The 17,189-nt window shown below is 40.7% G+C and overlaps 2 protein-coding genes across 2 annotated transcripts in view; one reads left to right on the forward strand and one right to left on the reverse strand.

Annotated features, from left to right (window-relative positions):
• Nucleotides 1-17,189, forward strand: part of LOC143270773 (uncharacterized) — a 151,662-nt gene that overhangs the window by 37,836 nt on the left and 96,637 nt on the right. The gene's annotated exons all lie outside the window — the stretch shown is intronic.
• LOC143270953 (homeobox protein Rhox13-like) lies at nucleotides 13,122-17,058 on the reverse strand. Its single transcript, XM_076562352.1, has 3 exons — nucleotides 16,452-17,058; nucleotides 15,723-15,768; nucleotides 13,122-13,314 (listed from the first exon to the last, which is right to left on the reverse strand). The coding sequence occupies exons 1-3, from the start codon at nucleotides 16,811-16,813 to the stop codon at nucleotides 13,195-13,197; spliced, it is 528 nt and encodes a 175-aa protein (XP_076418467.1). The 5' UTR covers nucleotides 16,814-17,058; the 3' UTR covers nucleotides 13,122-13,194.

The following is a 17,189-nucleotide window of genomic DNA, read 5'->3' on the forward strand; positions in this document are numbered from 1 at the left end:
GGTTTATGGTCAGAGGGTAACGTCCATGCTGAGGCTCGCTGGCCTCCCTCCACATATCTGGCCATTTAGCCAATAAGGTAGTTGAACAAGGAAAAGGGAAATGGGAAATTACCCCTCTCAAGGGGCAGTGAATGTACTTGCCAATGGTGACTCATGGCAAGTGGCATCTAAGTAGTATCCTCTGAGAAAGGCTCTCCTTTCCCAAGAACTGTGGGCATGTCCAGAAGGAGAAGCACACAGAATCTGAGTGACTGTTAGTTTCAGGAATCCAGCAATGCTCCAGAGATTCTCTTGGAATGGCTGTCCTTGGGCCTCTACTGGCCAGTCCCAAGCTGCCTCACTGCATGCATTAGCAGGGCAAACATCCAAGTTTTCTGAATGAGGAGGGACACTGAGTATCCTCTCCTGTCCCTTAGTAAAAAGGACTGTTGAAGGGGCACCATGATTGGGAAAGGCAAGGGGTGCTTGGGAATCTGTGCTCTCCGGTTCTTCTTGCACTAGGATGGTACACACTGTCAGGAGGCCATCAGTGTTGCAGTGAGGTCTGCTCAAACCTCCTAACTGAAGGAGAAAGTGTGTAGTTGGTGTTTTCTCCAGTTCCGCTAGGGTCTGCAGCTGCTCAGACACCTGTAAACACAGAGATTTATATTACTTATAAACTGTATGGTGTAGATGTAACCAACCATCTTATTAAAATAAGAAACACAGAACCATTGTAAAAGAGAAAGCCGAGAGGTCAGAGCTCAGAGCTAAAATCTTACCTCCTGCAGTGCTCCTAGCTTCCCCGAAAGAGAGCTACTTTCTGTGTGTCTATCTTTAAATAGTCTTTCTGTTCTGCTTTCTCATTGGTTGTAAACCCAAACACATGACTGTCTCGTCACTGCCTGTAAGTACTACCCTCCAGGTCTTAAAGGCGTATGTCTCCAATGCTAGCTGTATCCCTGAACACACAGAGATCTACCTAGCTATTCTACCAAGTGCTGGGATCAAAGGTGTGCACCACCACCATCATGCTCTTACTATGGCTCTAATAGCTCTGACCCCTGGGCAACTTTATTTATTAACATACAATGAAAATAACATTTCAGAACAAATAAAATACCACTATAGTATGGCTGTGGCAGGCTTTTTGCTATCTAGTTCTTATATTTTAAAATAACTGATTTCTATAAATCGATACTTTGCCACATGGCTCATGGCTTACCGGTATCTTTACATTTTACTTCTCATGCCAGTGGCAGCAGCAGCTGCAAGCATCTCCTGACTTAGCCTTCCACTTCCCATAATTCTCCTCTCGCTTTATCCCACCTACACTTCCTGCCTGGCTACTGGCCAATCAGCATTTTATTAACAATCATTCAGAGCAATACATTCACAGCATACAGAAAGATATCCCCAGAGATAGGGTGGTCCAGACCTGACCCTCCCTCCTCAGAGACTGTGCTGGTCAGCCAATCTCTGCTTATTGTGCTAGAAAAATATCAAATAATAGCGTTTGAATAGAACATAGGATGCCTGAAATTGATATTACAAATGGCATTCTTCATTTTACGCATGGCCTGTCCTGGGATATTTTAGGTAAATATATGACAACTTCTGTGAATGTCTTCCTGTATGCTGAAATGTACCTCTAGATTGCTTAAAAATACTGTAATGTTATTAGTATGGAAGTACCTATTATATATATATATATATATATATATATATATATATATATATATATATTATACACATATGTGGGTATGTGTATAGTTAGACAAGAAGGACAAGAAAAATAATCTCCTTTGAGTAAAATGCAAGTCATTTTTCCAATAGTCTTATCTGCTTTTGCTTAAGTTCACAGATTCAGAACACACACACACAGTTGGACTTCTGAATACAGCCCCTGTGGCCTTAAACAATTGCTCTGTCTGTCATGGTTTACATGTTGGGTCCTATAACATTTACATATCTGGATTGCTTTTGGAAGGTCATACAATTCACCTGAAGGCACAATATGGCCAATGCATGGGCCATTCACTTTCATTCCAATGACACAGTTGTGGCAGAGTTGAACAGAATGGTTTTTTGAAACCCTTCCTCAAGTTGATTCTTGGAAAGGTCATGTTTATATAGCCGCAGACATCCTCAGAGAGTGTAAATTTAAGGATATAGATGAAGATGTTATCATACTGATAGAGAAACTTGGTTTGCTTGTTGCACGTTTTACCAGTTTTCCTTTGAGCAGTTTTTGTTGTTGCTGGATGAAAGGCTTTTGTTTATTTATTTCAGTGCTGTATTTGTTGTTGTGAAGGATTTCTGTTTCCCTTTAGCTCCACAGACACTCAGGCTTGCATCATTCAGAAGCACTGGGGCACTTTCCTGTCCTCAGATTATCTCCCTCTGCCATTGCCTTAGTGATTTGGCACAGGCTTTCTCCTTGGAATTTCTGAATACTTCACAATGCTTTCCATTGTTTAGCCCCAATTTATGCCACTACTTTCAATTTTAAATGTATCTGTCTCCAGGAAACCCATTCCTTTCCTACAATCTGGGATAAATTGACTTCTTGTCTAATTTTATACCTCACTGTGTTTATCTGAATACTAGCATATATCTTACCTCTTGTATACCTTTGCCTCACTTACCTGAATTTCCTGTTGTTCTTTTGATGTCCTTGAAAACATTGAATTTACATATCAACATAATGCCGCTAGGCATTAAAAACATGGTGTAGGGTAAAATGGACAGAAAATATGAATATCAATTCAGATAACATACACTTTTGAGAATTAGCTTGGCAATTCTAATGTCAGCACAAAGTAGCTTTCTCAATTTAACTTGCAATTACCATTTTTAATTCAGATAACCAGTCAAAGATAAATAGAGCAGTTTATACATACATGAATGACTGTTCTAAAATGGTAATATTTAAAAGAAATTTCAAGTTTTCACTTTGTTAAAGTTGTTCAACTACAATAACTTCTATGCAAAGTGCATTTAATAAAGAAAACAGCTGTTTGAATAGTATATTTTGTAGCATTTAACTCATTCATGAATATTTTTTTCTAAAGAGTTTTCTGTTTTATTCATTTTGTCAGATCCAGCAAGGGAGAACCATCATTGAGGCTACTGTCTCAGTGGCTGCTGCCTCATTTGCCTGCCCTGGCTGCTTTGATAACCAGGAATCCCCGTTACTGGATTCTGTTTTACAGGAATTTGGGTATCTTTTAGATATGGATAATACTGAAATATTGTTTTATGCTGTTCTGCTTTATTAAAAAGCTGGCTCTGGAGTTGGATTATGGCTCTCCTTTCCCAAATCCAAGCATGTGTCTAAAACCAAACAACATTTCCTCTCTGTCCTGAGTCAGAGAATCTACCAGATTTTATGACAGGGGAAAGAGGGCAAAGCAAAACAGACAAAAAAACAGACTACTGGTTTCATTGAACTCTCTAAGACTTTTGCAAAAATATCAACTTTATCTCAATAATACCTTAATAATACCTTCACCTTAATAGTTTGTAAAACTAGGTGAGCAGTGCCCCAGCTGCCATCTGTCCTGGAGCTCCCATCCAGACCAGAGAGCTCTGTCTGGACCAAGAGTGATGATAAGACCAAGAACGAATCTACAAGGAGATGGGCAGAAATCCAGGCACAAGTACATACAACAAAATAAAGAGCAATGCAGCATCACCAGAACCTAGCCCTCCTCCAACAGCAAGACCTGAGCATCACAAAATGGAAGAAACAGAAGAACGCAACCTTAAGAATAACATCATGAAGATGCTAGAGGCCTTTAAAGAAGAAATCAAAAATGAAACTGAGGAAAAGACAAACAAAAAATGGGAAGAACGCTATAAAAAAACTAGGGGAAAAGACAAATAAATCAGAGGAAAACAATAAATTCCTGAAAGAAAACCATGAAAAAGCAATGAAACAAATAAAGGAAACAGTCCAAGGCTTGAAAAGGGAAATAGAAAAAAATGAAGAAGACGTAAACAGAGGGAATGCTGGAAATAGAAAATCTGAGTAAATGAACAGGAACTACAGATGCAAGTATAATCAACAGAATGTAAGAGATGGAAGAGAGAATCTCTGGCATTGAAGACACAGTAGAAGAAATAGATTCATTAGTCAAATAAAACACTAAAGCCAACAAAGTCATGACCCAAATTGTCCAGGAAATTTGGGACACCGTGAAAAGACCAAACCTATGAATAACAGGGATACAGGAAGGAGACGAATACCAACTCAAAGGCACAGAAAATATATTCAACAAGATCATAGAAGAAAACTTTCCCAACTTAAAGAAGGAAATGCATATGAAGATACAAGAAGCCTATAGAACACCAGACTAGATTCCCCCAAAAAAGTCCCCTCGCCACATTAAACAACTAAACACACAGAATAAAGATAGAATATAAAGAGCAGCAAAGAAAAAGGCCAAGTGACTTAAAAAGGCAAACCCATCAGAATAACACCCGATTTCCCAGTGGAGACTTTGAAAGCCAGAAGGACCTGGACAGATGTAATGCAGACACTAAGAGACCATGGATGCCAGCCTAGAGTAATATACTCAGCAAAACTTTCCATCATCATAGACGGAGTGAACAAGACATTCCAAGACAAGGCCAGGTTTAAATAATACTTATTCACAAACCCAGCCCTACAGAAAGCACTAGAAGGAAAATTCCAACCTAAGGAAGTCAGATACACCCTCGAAAACACAGGCAACGGTAAACACCACAGCAGTAAACACCAAAGCAGAGAAGTACACACACACACTACCACCAAAACAACAACAACAACAGCAACAACAACAACAACAACAATAACAACAACAAACAAAAACCAATAACAGGAAAGAACAATCACTGGTCATTAATATCCCTTAATATCAATGGAATTAATTCAACTATAAAAAGACACAGACTAACAGAATGGATACGAAAGCAGACTAATATATCCCATCTCTCTGCTGCATACAAGAAACACATCTCAAATTCAGAGACAGACACACCTAAGAATCAAAGGCTGGGAAAAGACTTTCCAATCAAATGGTCTTAAGAAGCAAGAGGGTGTAGCCATCCTAATATCCAGCAAGATAGACTACAAACTAAAATCAATCAAAAGAGATCAAGAAGGGCATTACATACTCATCACAGGAAAGATCCACCAAGATGAAGTTTCAATTCTGAACATTTATGCCCCAAACACAAGGGCACCCACATATGTAAAAGAAACCTTACTAAAGCTTAAATCACATATAAAACCCCACACATTAATAGTGGGAGACTTCAACACCCCACTTTTACCACTGGACAGATCTGCCAAATTAAAACTTACCAGAGAAACAAAGGACTTAACTGATGTTATGACTCAAATGGACTTAATCCATATCTACAGAACATTCTATCCTAACAAAAAAGAATATAACTTCTTCTCAGCACCCCATGGAACCTTCTCTAAAATCGACCACATACTTGGCCACAAAGCAAATCTCAACAGATACAAAACAATTGGAATAACCTCCTGTGTTTTATCAGACCACCATAGTTTAAAGTTAGATTTCAACAACAACAAAAACTACAGAAAACCTACAATCTCATGGAAACTCAATAATATTCAACTGAATCACCAATCGGTTAAAGAAGAAATAAAGAAAGAAATTAAAAACTTCCTAGAGAACAATGAAAATGAATATACCACATAACCAAACTTATGGGACACTATGAAAGCAGTGCTAAGAGGGAAATTCATAGCACTAAATGCCCACTTAAAGAAGTTGGAGAAATCTCACACTAGTGACTTAACAGCACACTTGAAAGCTCTAGAACAAGAAGAAGCAAAATCACCCAGGAAGAATAGATGCCAGGAAATAATCAAATTGAGAGCTGAAATCTATAAAATAGAAACAAAGAGAATTATACAAAAAATTAATGAAACAAAGAGTTGGTTTTTTGAGAAAGTCAACAAACTAGACAAGACCTAATCCAAATTAACCAAAAGACAGAGAGAGGCCTTGATCTGGAGGTGGTGGGAATGAGGGGTGGGCTGGGGCGAAGGGGAGGGGGGCATGAAGGGGGAGAACAAGGGAATCTGTGGTTGTTATGTAGAACTGAATAGTATTGTAAAATAAAAAAATGAAAAACAAAACAAACAAAAAAAAACAAAATCAGAAATGAAAAGGGGGACATAACAACACACAATGAGGAAATCCAGAGAATCATCAGGTCATAGTTCAAAAGCCTCTACTCCATAAAACTGGAAAATCTAAAAGAAATGGATAATTTTCTGGATAGGTAAGACATACCTATGTGAAATGAAGTCCAGATAAACTATTTAAATAGTCCAATAATCCTTAAGGAAATAGTATCAGTAATTAAAAGTCTGCCAACCAAAAAAGTCCAGGACCACATGGTTTCAATGCAGAATTCTACCAGATCTTCAAAGAAGAGTTAATACTAATACTCTTTATATGGTTCCACACAATAGAAACAGAAGGAACATTACCAAATTCCTTCTGTGAGGCTACAATTACCCTGATTCCTAAACTAAACAAAGATACAACAAAAAAAGACAACTACAGACCGATCTCCCTCATGAACATTGATGCAAAAATACTCAATAAAATACTGGCAAACAGACTCCAAAAATACATCAAAACAATTATCCACTATGATCAAGTAGGCTTCATCCCAGGGATGCAAGGTTGGTTCGATATACAACAGTCTGTCAATGTAATACACCATATAAACAAACTGAAAGAAAAAAAACCACATTGTCCTCTCACTAGATGCGGAAAAGGCATTTGACAAAATCCAACACCCCTTCATGATAACTGTATTGGAGAGATCAGGAATACAGGGAACACACCTAAACATAATAAAGGCAATTACAGCAAGCCAACAGCCAACATCAAATTAAATGGAGAGAAACTCAAAGTGATTCCACTAAAATCAGGAATGAGGCAAGGCTGTCCGTGCTCCCCATACTTATTCAATATAGTACTTGAAGTTCTAGCCAGAGCAATAAGACAACATAAGGAGATTAAGGGGATACAAATTGGAAAGGAAGTAGTCAAGCTTTTGCTTTTTGCAGATGACATGAGAGTATACATGAGTGACCCCAAAAATTCAACCAAGAACTGATAGAGCTTATAAACACCTTCAGTAACATAGCAGGACACAAGATCAACTAAAAAAATCAGTAGCCCTCCTTTATACAATTGACAAAAAGGCTGAGAAGGAAATCAGAGATACATTACCCTTTACAATAGCCACAAATATTATAAAATACCTTCCGTAATTCTAACTAAGCAAGTAAAGGACCTATATTACAAGAACTTTAAGTCCATGAAAAAAGAAATTGAAGATGTCAGAAAATGGAAAGATATCCTATGTTCATGGATAGGCAGAATTAACATAGTAAATATGGCAATCTTACCAAAAGCAATCTACAGATTCAATACAATCCCTTAAAAATACCAACACAATTCTTCACAGACCTGGAAAGAATAATACTCAACTTCATATGGAAAAGCAAAAACCCCAGGATAGCTAAAAGAATCCTGTACAATAAAATAACTCTGGAGGCATCACGATCACTGACCTCAAGCTCTACTATAGAGCTACAGTAATAAAATCAGCTTGGTCCTGGCATAAAAACCGACATGTGGAACAATGGAATCGAATTGAATACCCTGACATTAATCTGCACACCTATGAACATACACTTTTTGACAAAGAAGCCAAAACTGTACTATGGAAAAACAAAAGCATCTTCAACAAATGATGCTGGCATAACTGGATGTCAACATGTAGAAGGCTACAAATAGATCCATATGATCCATATCTGTCCAAGTGGATCAAAGACCTCAAAATAAATACAGTTACTCTCAACCTGATAGAAGAGAAAGTAGGAAGTAGTCCTGAACACATTGGCATGGGAGATCACTTCTTAAATAACACCAGTAACATAGACACTGAGAAAAAGAATCAATCAATGGGACCTCTTGAAACTGAGAAGTTTTTGTAGAGCAAAGGACATGGTCAACAAGACAAAGCGACAGCCTAGAGCGTGGGAAAACATCTTCTCCAATCCCACATCTGACAGAGGGCTGATATCCAGAATATATAAAGAACTCAAGAAATTAGACATCAAAATGCCCAACATTCCAATTAAGAAATGCGCTAGAGCTAAAAATAGAACTCTCAACATAGGAAGCTCAAATAGCTGAAAGACATATAAGGAATTGCTCAAACCCCTAATCATCAGGCAAATGCAAATCAAAATGACACTGAGATACCACCTATCAGCTGTCAGAATGGCTAAGATCAAAAACACGATAGACAGCTTATGCTGGAGAATATATGGAGTAAGGGGAACTGTCCTCCACCGTTGGTGGGAATGCAAGCTTGCAGAGCCACTTTGGAAAACAATATGGCACTTTCTTAGAAAATTGGGAATCAATTTCCCCCAAGACCCAGCTATACCACTCTTGGGCATATACCCAAGGAATGCTCAATCATACCACAACGGCACATGCTCAGCTATGTTTATAGCAGCATTGTTTGTAATAGCCAGAATGTGGAAACAACCTAGATGCCGTTCAACTGAAGAATGGATAAATAAAATGTGGTACATATACACAATGGAGTACTACTCAGCAGAGAAAAACAATGACATCATGAGGTTTGCAGGCAAATGGATGGATCTAGAAAAAAATCATCCTGAGTGAAGTAACCCAGACTCAGAAAGACAAACATTGTATGTACTAACTCCTAGGAGGATACTAGATGTAAAACAAAGGACGACTAGACTGCTACTCACAAATCAAGGGAGGCTCCTTCGAAAACAGGACCCCAAGAAAGATACATGGGTCGCCCAATGACAGAGAAATGGATGAGATCTACATGAGCAAACTGAACATGGGGGTGTAATGAAGGGCAAAGTTCAAGGGAAAGAGAGCTTAGGGGAGCGGGAGATCCCAGCTGTATCAAGTACAGAGTGGGGAGAACAAGAAAAAGAGACCATGATAAATGAAAACCCCATGGGAATAGGAAGAAGCAAAGAGCTAGAGCGGTCTCCAGAAATCCACAAAGATACCTTCACAATAGACTACCGGCAATGGTTGAGAGAAAGCCCGAATGGACCTACTCTGGTGATAGGATGGCCAAACACCCTAAGTGTCGTGCTAAAAATCTCATCCAATGACTGATGGAAGCAGATTCAGAGATCCATGGCCATGCCCCAGGTGGAGGTCCAGGAATCCAATCAGAGAGAAAGAGGAGGGATTGTATGAGTGAGAATTGTTGAGACCAAGATTAGAAAAAGCACAGGGACAAAGAGCCAAACTAGTGGAAACACATGAACTATGAACCAATAGCTGAGGATCCCCCAACTGGTTCAGGCCCTCTAGAAAAGTGAGACAGTTGTTTAGCTTGAACTCTTTGGGAGGCCCCCAGGCAGTGGGACTGGGACCTGTCCTCAGTGCATGAGCTGGCTGTTTGGAACCTGGGGCCTATGCAGGGACACTATGCTCAGTCTGGTAGGAGGGAACTAGACCTGCCTGGACTGAATCTACCAGGTGGAGCTGAATCCAGAGAGGTGTCCTTGCCCTGGAGGAGATGGGAATGGGGGTGGGCTAGGCGTACAATGGGGGTGGGGCAGAAGGGAGGACAGAGGAATCCGTGGCTGATATGTAAAATTAAATCAAACTATAAAATTAAAAAATAAATAAACATGTCAATTTTTAAAAAAACAGTTTGCAAAACTATTCAGTACATTTTCTGTAATTTAAGATTTTAAAGTTTATTGTGTGCAGTTAAAGATCTATAAAATCTACAAGAAAATGGTTAACTTAAAATTTATTACAAAAAGGCTTAATAATTAAATATATGTGTGTGAGTATCCTTAATTTACTACAATATATTCAACAATTGTTAGAAAAACAGGATTAAAAAAAAAGATAACAGCCATGTAATTTCACCATCATCTTGGTCAAGATGTTTTCTAACAAGAGACTTAAAGATGCATTTTATTGTGCTGAAAACATCTCTTTCTTTTACATATACAAAATTTCAGCCCTCTGGGAAAAGGTGTTCAAGTGTTTGATTTTGTATTTTTTGAGTCCTCAAGCTTTTACTATGAGTCAAAGGCATGAGTCTACTACATTTTTTACATTTCCGATTTCTGTACATATTAGAAACAACATTAATAGTAATGTATCTAAAATTTTATCTGTTGTAAATTTTAAAAATCCATATAAGCTATAAAAAGACACAACTTGGATCCACATGTCACACATCAAATGGACTCCAGATAGGTACTCCTCTCAATCAATAGCCTATGCTTCCCTACCTGCTGCTTATTACTGAGGAGAAAGTTCACATCTAAGATTCTCCTTTAAATTTCCAAAATTTAACTTCTGTCCCCAGTCTACATCTGTACCACCAGATTTCCACTCAGCCAACAGACATCAGGAGTGGGCTGCAGACAACAAACTGCTTCAAAGGCCATGAGCCTTGGACTTGCTGAAAGCTTATGTGAACCAGTCCAGCCAATGTGATTTCTCCTTGTCTCCACAGCAAACCAGATGCTTCTGATGAATGCTGTCCACTTCCTGAACGCCTAACATTGGCCTTTGATTTGCTTTACAGCCTTCAGTGTTCCTGACAAGAACATCCTAATATCAGCTGAGAAGCAGTTACAGAAGAGAGTTTAGTTCCTCACCCTTTATCCTCAACCAAAGGCTGGAATTCTGGTCTAAAGGAAACTGTTTTCCCTCTATCAAAAAGCTTTAAAAATAACAGGTATGCAACTAGCCCAGGACCTGGTACCACTGCCTAGATGCCTCCCAAACAGATCAAGCCAATTGACTGTCTCACCTATTCAGAGGACCTGATCCAGTTGGGGGCCCCTCAGCCTTTGGTTCATAGTTAATGTGTTTCCATTCATTCTGTTATTTGTCCCTATGCTTTATCCAACCTTGGTTTCAACAATTCTCACTCATATATACCCTCCTCTTTCTCACTAATTAGACTCCCAGCGCTCCACCCGGGGCCTAGCCGTGGATGTCTGCATCCAGATTCCTCAGTCCTTGGATTGGGGTTTATGGCACAACTATTAGGGTGTTTGGCCATCCCATCACCAGAGTAGGTCAGTGCCGGCTGTCTCGCAACCATTGCCAGCAGTCTTTTGTGGGGGTATCTTTGTGGATTTCTGTGGGCCTCTTTAGCTCTTTGTTTCTTCCTTTTCTCATGTGGTCTTCATTTACCATGGTCTCCTATTCCTTGTTCTCCCTCTCTTTTCTTGATCCAGCTAGAATCTCCCGCTCTCTTTCCCTCGACCCTCACCCTTCATTGCTCCCACTCATGTCCAGGCTGTTCATGTAGATCTCATCCATTTCTCTGTGTCTTTCTTGGGGTCCCATTTTCCAGGTAGCCTCACTGGTGATGTGAGTAGCAGTCCAGTCATGCAGGGACGATTGGCTCAATCTAGGAGGAGGGGACTGGACCTGCCTGGACTGAGTCTATCAGGTCTATCCCAGTCCTCGGGGGAGACCTTGATCTGGAGGCGGTGGGAATGGGGGGTGGGATGGGGGGAAGGGAAAGGGGGCAGGAAGGGAGAGAACAAAGGAATCTGTGGCTGTTATGTAGAGCTGAATAGTATTTTAAAATAAAAAAAATAACAGGTATCCATCACAGAGTCAGATATTTGACTCATGAAACTACTCAAGGGGGCAATGTAATGGTTATCATTACATTGAAAGTTTAGACTTACTATGCTTGAGAGACCCAAAACAAAAATGCCTCCAACATGCAAGCTCCTAGCTTGTACATGCTGTGTCCTAGCAGCTCCTTCTTCCCCCATTTGTCCAAGACATTGAAGACTGTTCTTAAACTGACTGATCCTGTAAAATCTGCTGTTCTAGCAAGACAATAGGTCATAGGACTAACTACTATTTCTGTTTTTTAATCCAACTTGCTTACTCTGCTCAATGACCGGGACAACTGCAAGACATATATGTTAAAATAAGAACATGCTTACATGTAGACAGAATACATGTAATCTTGTGGTTTTGACTTTATATGCCTTGGATTAATATGACCAGGGGCTGCAACTTGGGAGTGATCTCAGTTGTAGTCTTGGTGTCATGAGCATCTGGCACAAGTTCTTATTTAATACAGCCTGTTCTAATTTAAATTTATTCATGGTCACAGTGAATCTCTGAGTGACTCCAGACCTACAACATTTTGTTCTATTCTAACATGTTAGTTTTTTTGTTTTATGTATGTGTGTATGTATATATGCATGTATGTATTTATTTATTTTGAGTTTTTCAAGACAGGGTTTCTTTGTGTAGTCCTGGTGCTCTTGGAACTCACACTGTAGACCAGGCTGGCCTTGAACTCATAGAGATCTGCCTGCTTCTGCCTCTCCAGGGCTGGGATTAAAGGCATGTACCACAACAGCTTGGCTATTGTTTATTTTATTATTATTCCTTAAAAGCCTGTATGTTTTCAACACACACACACACACACACAATCTTTATTCCTTGTGAATTTCACATCATGCACCCCAAATCAGTTCATTTCCCAGTCCTCCATATCCTCCCTTCACCCTTGCATCATTCCTCCCCCATGATAAAATAAAAAAACCAAACTAAACCAACCACCCAACTAACCAACCAACCAACCAAACACAAAATCCCACTTCACTCCTCTGTCTCTCCCGCCTCTTCAACATCTATTTTCATTAAAAGAAAAAAGAAAGAATTGCTGTGACCCCTCCCCAAATAAAAAGAAATCACCACCATCAATACTATCTGTGCCCACCTTCTCCTTAGATTCCTTATTTGTAGGGTTACTATTGAATCCCTTGTTCAAAGGATCAAGTGAGCCTGAGTCAAGAAGGCTTAAGTGATCCACTGTTTCACAACTAACATGTGTAGGGAATAGTCATCTGTGCAAGTAATACTCATGACTTAGAAATGTCACCCCCAAAAAACAGAAGTTGACATTTTGTTTAAAAGGCATTTCCTGAAGAGTGTACATCTATATACTACAAAACCCCAGAAAGCATATGAAATTTAATAACTTGGAAATTCATGATTTTATTGTTAGCATGAGTGCTGAATTTTAGTTAAGCTGTATATTGAGTACATGTGTCACCAGATTTCCCTTTAGCTCATGAACAAAAATTGCACTCTAGGGATAGGAGTCCCTATCCCTAAGGATAAGGACCTTTTCAGTACGAGGAGGTATGCTCTGTAATACTACAGACCTCTCTCTCTTCCTCTCTTCTGCTCTCCGATGGACAAACCATGTCTGAAATCAGAGGAAGACAGGATTGGATTTAGCATTGGCTTTCACCCCAGAGCCAGGAGATAAAAACCCACTTTAAGACATATAACACTGACTTTCTATTCATATCATAAAATCAAATATCAGCTGTGTGTCAACTTCTGCAATAGGCCATGATTCTGTCTTTTTCCAGCAGTATAAACACTTCAGTGGTTTCTTTTTTATTGTATGGAAAGCTTAGCTTACGACTTGTTCCTTGATGTTAATTCAATATATGGTAACTGGGTAAAGGAAAGTCTTCATTCTGACATTTGACCATCAGCTGTAGAATACCCTCCTCACTAGTGATACATTCCTCTTGTTTGGGCGGAGATTGTAGATCACCAAATGTCAGCACATTTTAAAGGCATATGGAGGGGAACAGCTTTCTGTTTGTAAAAGCAGTCTTCAGTATGAAGTAGATAATCAACAGAAACAAGCATGGGAGATTTTTAGAAAGAAAATAGCATTCAAAGGTGCCAATGGGATTGTTGGTTCTTGAAATTTCAGGATAGCGAAAAGGTTGTAGGCAGAGAGGGCCTGGACAATGGTTTGACATTGCAGTCTCCAGTGTTTGTGAAAGTTGACTAACTTAACCTAAATGACATACAGGACAATGAAACCTTTGCCATCTCCAGGAGTTCAGCAGAAAAGGTAACTTCCACCCATGGTTAATCTGAACAGTATGTTCTTTCTTGCTATAAAATGTTCTCCACGAGCAGGACGAAGCATAATATCTCTGCTTCAGCTATATTTCCAGAATCCTGTCCAGCACAGAGGGCACACTAGGTCCTGCTGTGTCAGCAGGACATGTAAAGCCCATCTTTCTTCAAAAGGTAAAGAGTAAGATGGTCCACAACAGTGTGAGGAAAGTAGTCATAAATCAGCTCTTCCTAAATATGGTCTAGCTATGGAAATACAGTCACAGTTACCTGTTAGATTTCACCATCCTCTCAGGCTCCTAGTGAATGAGGGGCCATTTTATTGGGAAGTTCTCAAACTGCACATTTGTGACTCCATGTACTTTCTCTCCCTGCCTATTATGTGGATTTATAATCTAAAGTAGATCAACCAAAGGACCAGAAGCCCTACTACCATCCTGATGCCTCCATGAACTCAAATAAAGCCCCAGTGGCTGACTCATGTGGGCTCACATTAAGTCAGAGTTCCCCCTGTTTGATTCCTAAAGCCTACCTATTACGTTTGTAAGAGGAACGGGGAAATCAGAAATAAGGGTTCTGGAGAGTCACACTCAAGATTCTGCAAACAGGAGACCGTGGGTGTTTTCTCTTGTGCCTTGTGTCCACCTTCTCTCAGTAGCTGCAGTGCACCAGTCTCTAGAGCTGCAGTTCACCATCTCTAGAGCTGCAGTGTAACATCCTCTCTAGAGCCGCAGTGCACCAGTCTCTAGAGCTGAAGTGGATCATCCTCTCTAGAGCTGCACTGCATCATCCCCTCTAGAGCTGCAGTGCATCATCTCAAGAGCTGCAGTGTAACATCGTCTCTAGAGCTGCAGTGCACCAGTCTCTAGAGCTGAAGTGCATCATCCTCTCTAGAGCGGCAGTGCATCATCCTCTCTAGAGCTGCACTGCATCATCCCCTCTAGAGCTGCAGTGCACCATCCTCTCTAGAGCTGCAGTGCACCATCTCAAGAGCTGCAGTGCATCTTCCTCTCTACAGCTGCAGTGCACCAGTCTGTAGAGCTGCAGTGCCTCATCCTCTCAAGAGCTGCAGTACAACAACTTCTCTAGAGCTGCAGTGCACCATCTTCTCTAGAGCTGCAATGTATCAACCTCTCTGGAGATGCAGTGCATCAACCTCTCTTGCAAAAAATAATGAGGCTACAATCGACAACCCAAGAGAAGTCAGGTAAAGAGGAGGTCCCAAAGAGGGACATGCATGGATCACCTCAAAAAGAGAAAACAAATATGATCTCTGTAAAATGGGTAGGGGTTAGAATGGAGGGGATGGGAGATAAGAGCATGAGGGATCTGGATGTCCAAGCTGGAGTAGGAATGGAAAGGGAGCACAATGAAAGAGATATCTTGAGAGAGACATTATGGGTTTAGGGAGAAACCTGGTGCTAGGGAAATCCCCAAGAACGCAAGGCCTTGTTCAGCCTTGATGCATTGAGGAGGGACTTGGTCCTGACCCAACTGAATGTTCCAGGTTTGTTGACTCACAATGGAGACCTTACCCCCTATGAGGAGTGGATGTGGGAGTTTGGGGAGGAAGGGGGGATGAGAGCAGGAGATGGGGAAGGAGGGGGAAACTGTGGTGGGTATGTAAAATGAAAAAATTCTTAAATAAAAGAAATGCCTAGGACAAGGTTTCTGAAGACCTGAGGAAGGCTGTAGATTGACTGTTCATTGTCTTTGCTTGGATTTACTGACCTTCACTTTGACTTCAGGAATATTCAAAGCTTGTGCAAGTTCCTTCCTGTGGAAAGAAAACCACAAATGTTTAGCATGCCATGGTTTGCATGAACTGCAAAGTCATAAATGATATCTATGCTTTTTTAATATTGCTGTGCTCCCTCACACCCCCATTTAACTTTCTTTCTCAGAACTAGTCTTGCTTTTCCAATGATTTCACCTCTTATAAAAGTTTCTAAACAATAAAGATTTTAATTTTAACACACTATTAAAATTCAAATATAAATGCCAAAGTGTACAGTGAGCAAATTGTACTAAATTAAAAAACAGCACCAGGGGAAGGGAAAGGGAAACCGAAAGGAGTTGATGGATAGGGACACAGTCCCTAAAAAGATGACCAGGCTACTGGTGAGGAGATCACCCAACAAAGTGTAAATCCTTAACACTGGTGAACTTTACACTAGTGAGTATTTTGGCACACTGTACTCATGTTTCTATAATTTACAGAAATTAAAATATGACAGGAAACTCGTGGTGTTGACTATGTACACTTGTTTCGGCTCAACACTACGAGCTAATACTGACTTTTACACCTTCACAAGTCACCCTCCTGTACCCACCACCGAGGGAGAAGACAGCAGTGGCTTTGGGTGGGATGATAGGAAACCATGGCCTGGAAGAACAAAAGGACATCTCAACCTGAGACAACAGGGAGGTTGGGGATAGCTCCTGGTGGCAGACACATACCTGGCAAGCACATGTGGGTACTGGGTTTCTTTGAACATTTTTTCCATTTCCTCCACCTGCCCCAGTGTGAACTGCAATGTGGTTCGCCAATGCCTTCGTGAGGAACGGCGCCTTGGAATCCTAATCACAGGCTCGGTTGTGGGCCTTGGCTCCTCCTGGTGATGCTCTGACGAAGAGGAGTTCGGGTCCTTACTGTTCTCCTCAGAGTTGTTTTGGCCCTCACAGACCTGGCTGCCCCCGTTATTTAGTTCAAATACGCAGCAGGCGTCACCTCCACTAGGGTTGCCACCCACCATCGCCAAGGCAGCCTCTAAGGTGGGGACCTCAGCTATCTCCTCACCAGTATCATTCTTGCTGGCCATGACTAGTAGTGGGCCGAAGCCACAGAGAGAAGTGGGGCCCCAGGAATGCCCACACTCAAGGCCTATTGTTCGGTCAGTCTCTACAACTGATGGGTCATCAAGGGAATGCCTGAGGAAAGGGTGACGTCAATGTGTCCTTCTGTGCATGCTCCACACTTCTCCACATTCCTCCAGGTTGACGTCAACACGCTCCTCTGCAGATGGGCGCCATAGGCTTTTCCCTCCCTGACTGACTGCTCTGGGCTTTATGACCTCTTGTTGAGGTAGGTGGTATTTGCTTTGGTGCACAAATGGTGGGTTTGGCACAAAGATGAGGAACTGAGGGAGCCACTGTGAACAGGCTTGTGAAAGGTCCTGAGAAGTTAAACCTTGCTTC

This window comes from Peromyscus maniculatus, chromosome X, assembly GCF_049852395.1.
Source record: "Peromyscus maniculatus bairdii isolate BWxNUB_F1_BW_parent chromosome X, HU_Pman_BW_mat_3.1, whole genome shotgun sequence".
Taxonomy (NCBI): domain Eukaryota; kingdom Metazoa; phylum Chordata; class Mammalia; order Rodentia; family Cricetidae; genus Peromyscus; species Peromyscus maniculatus.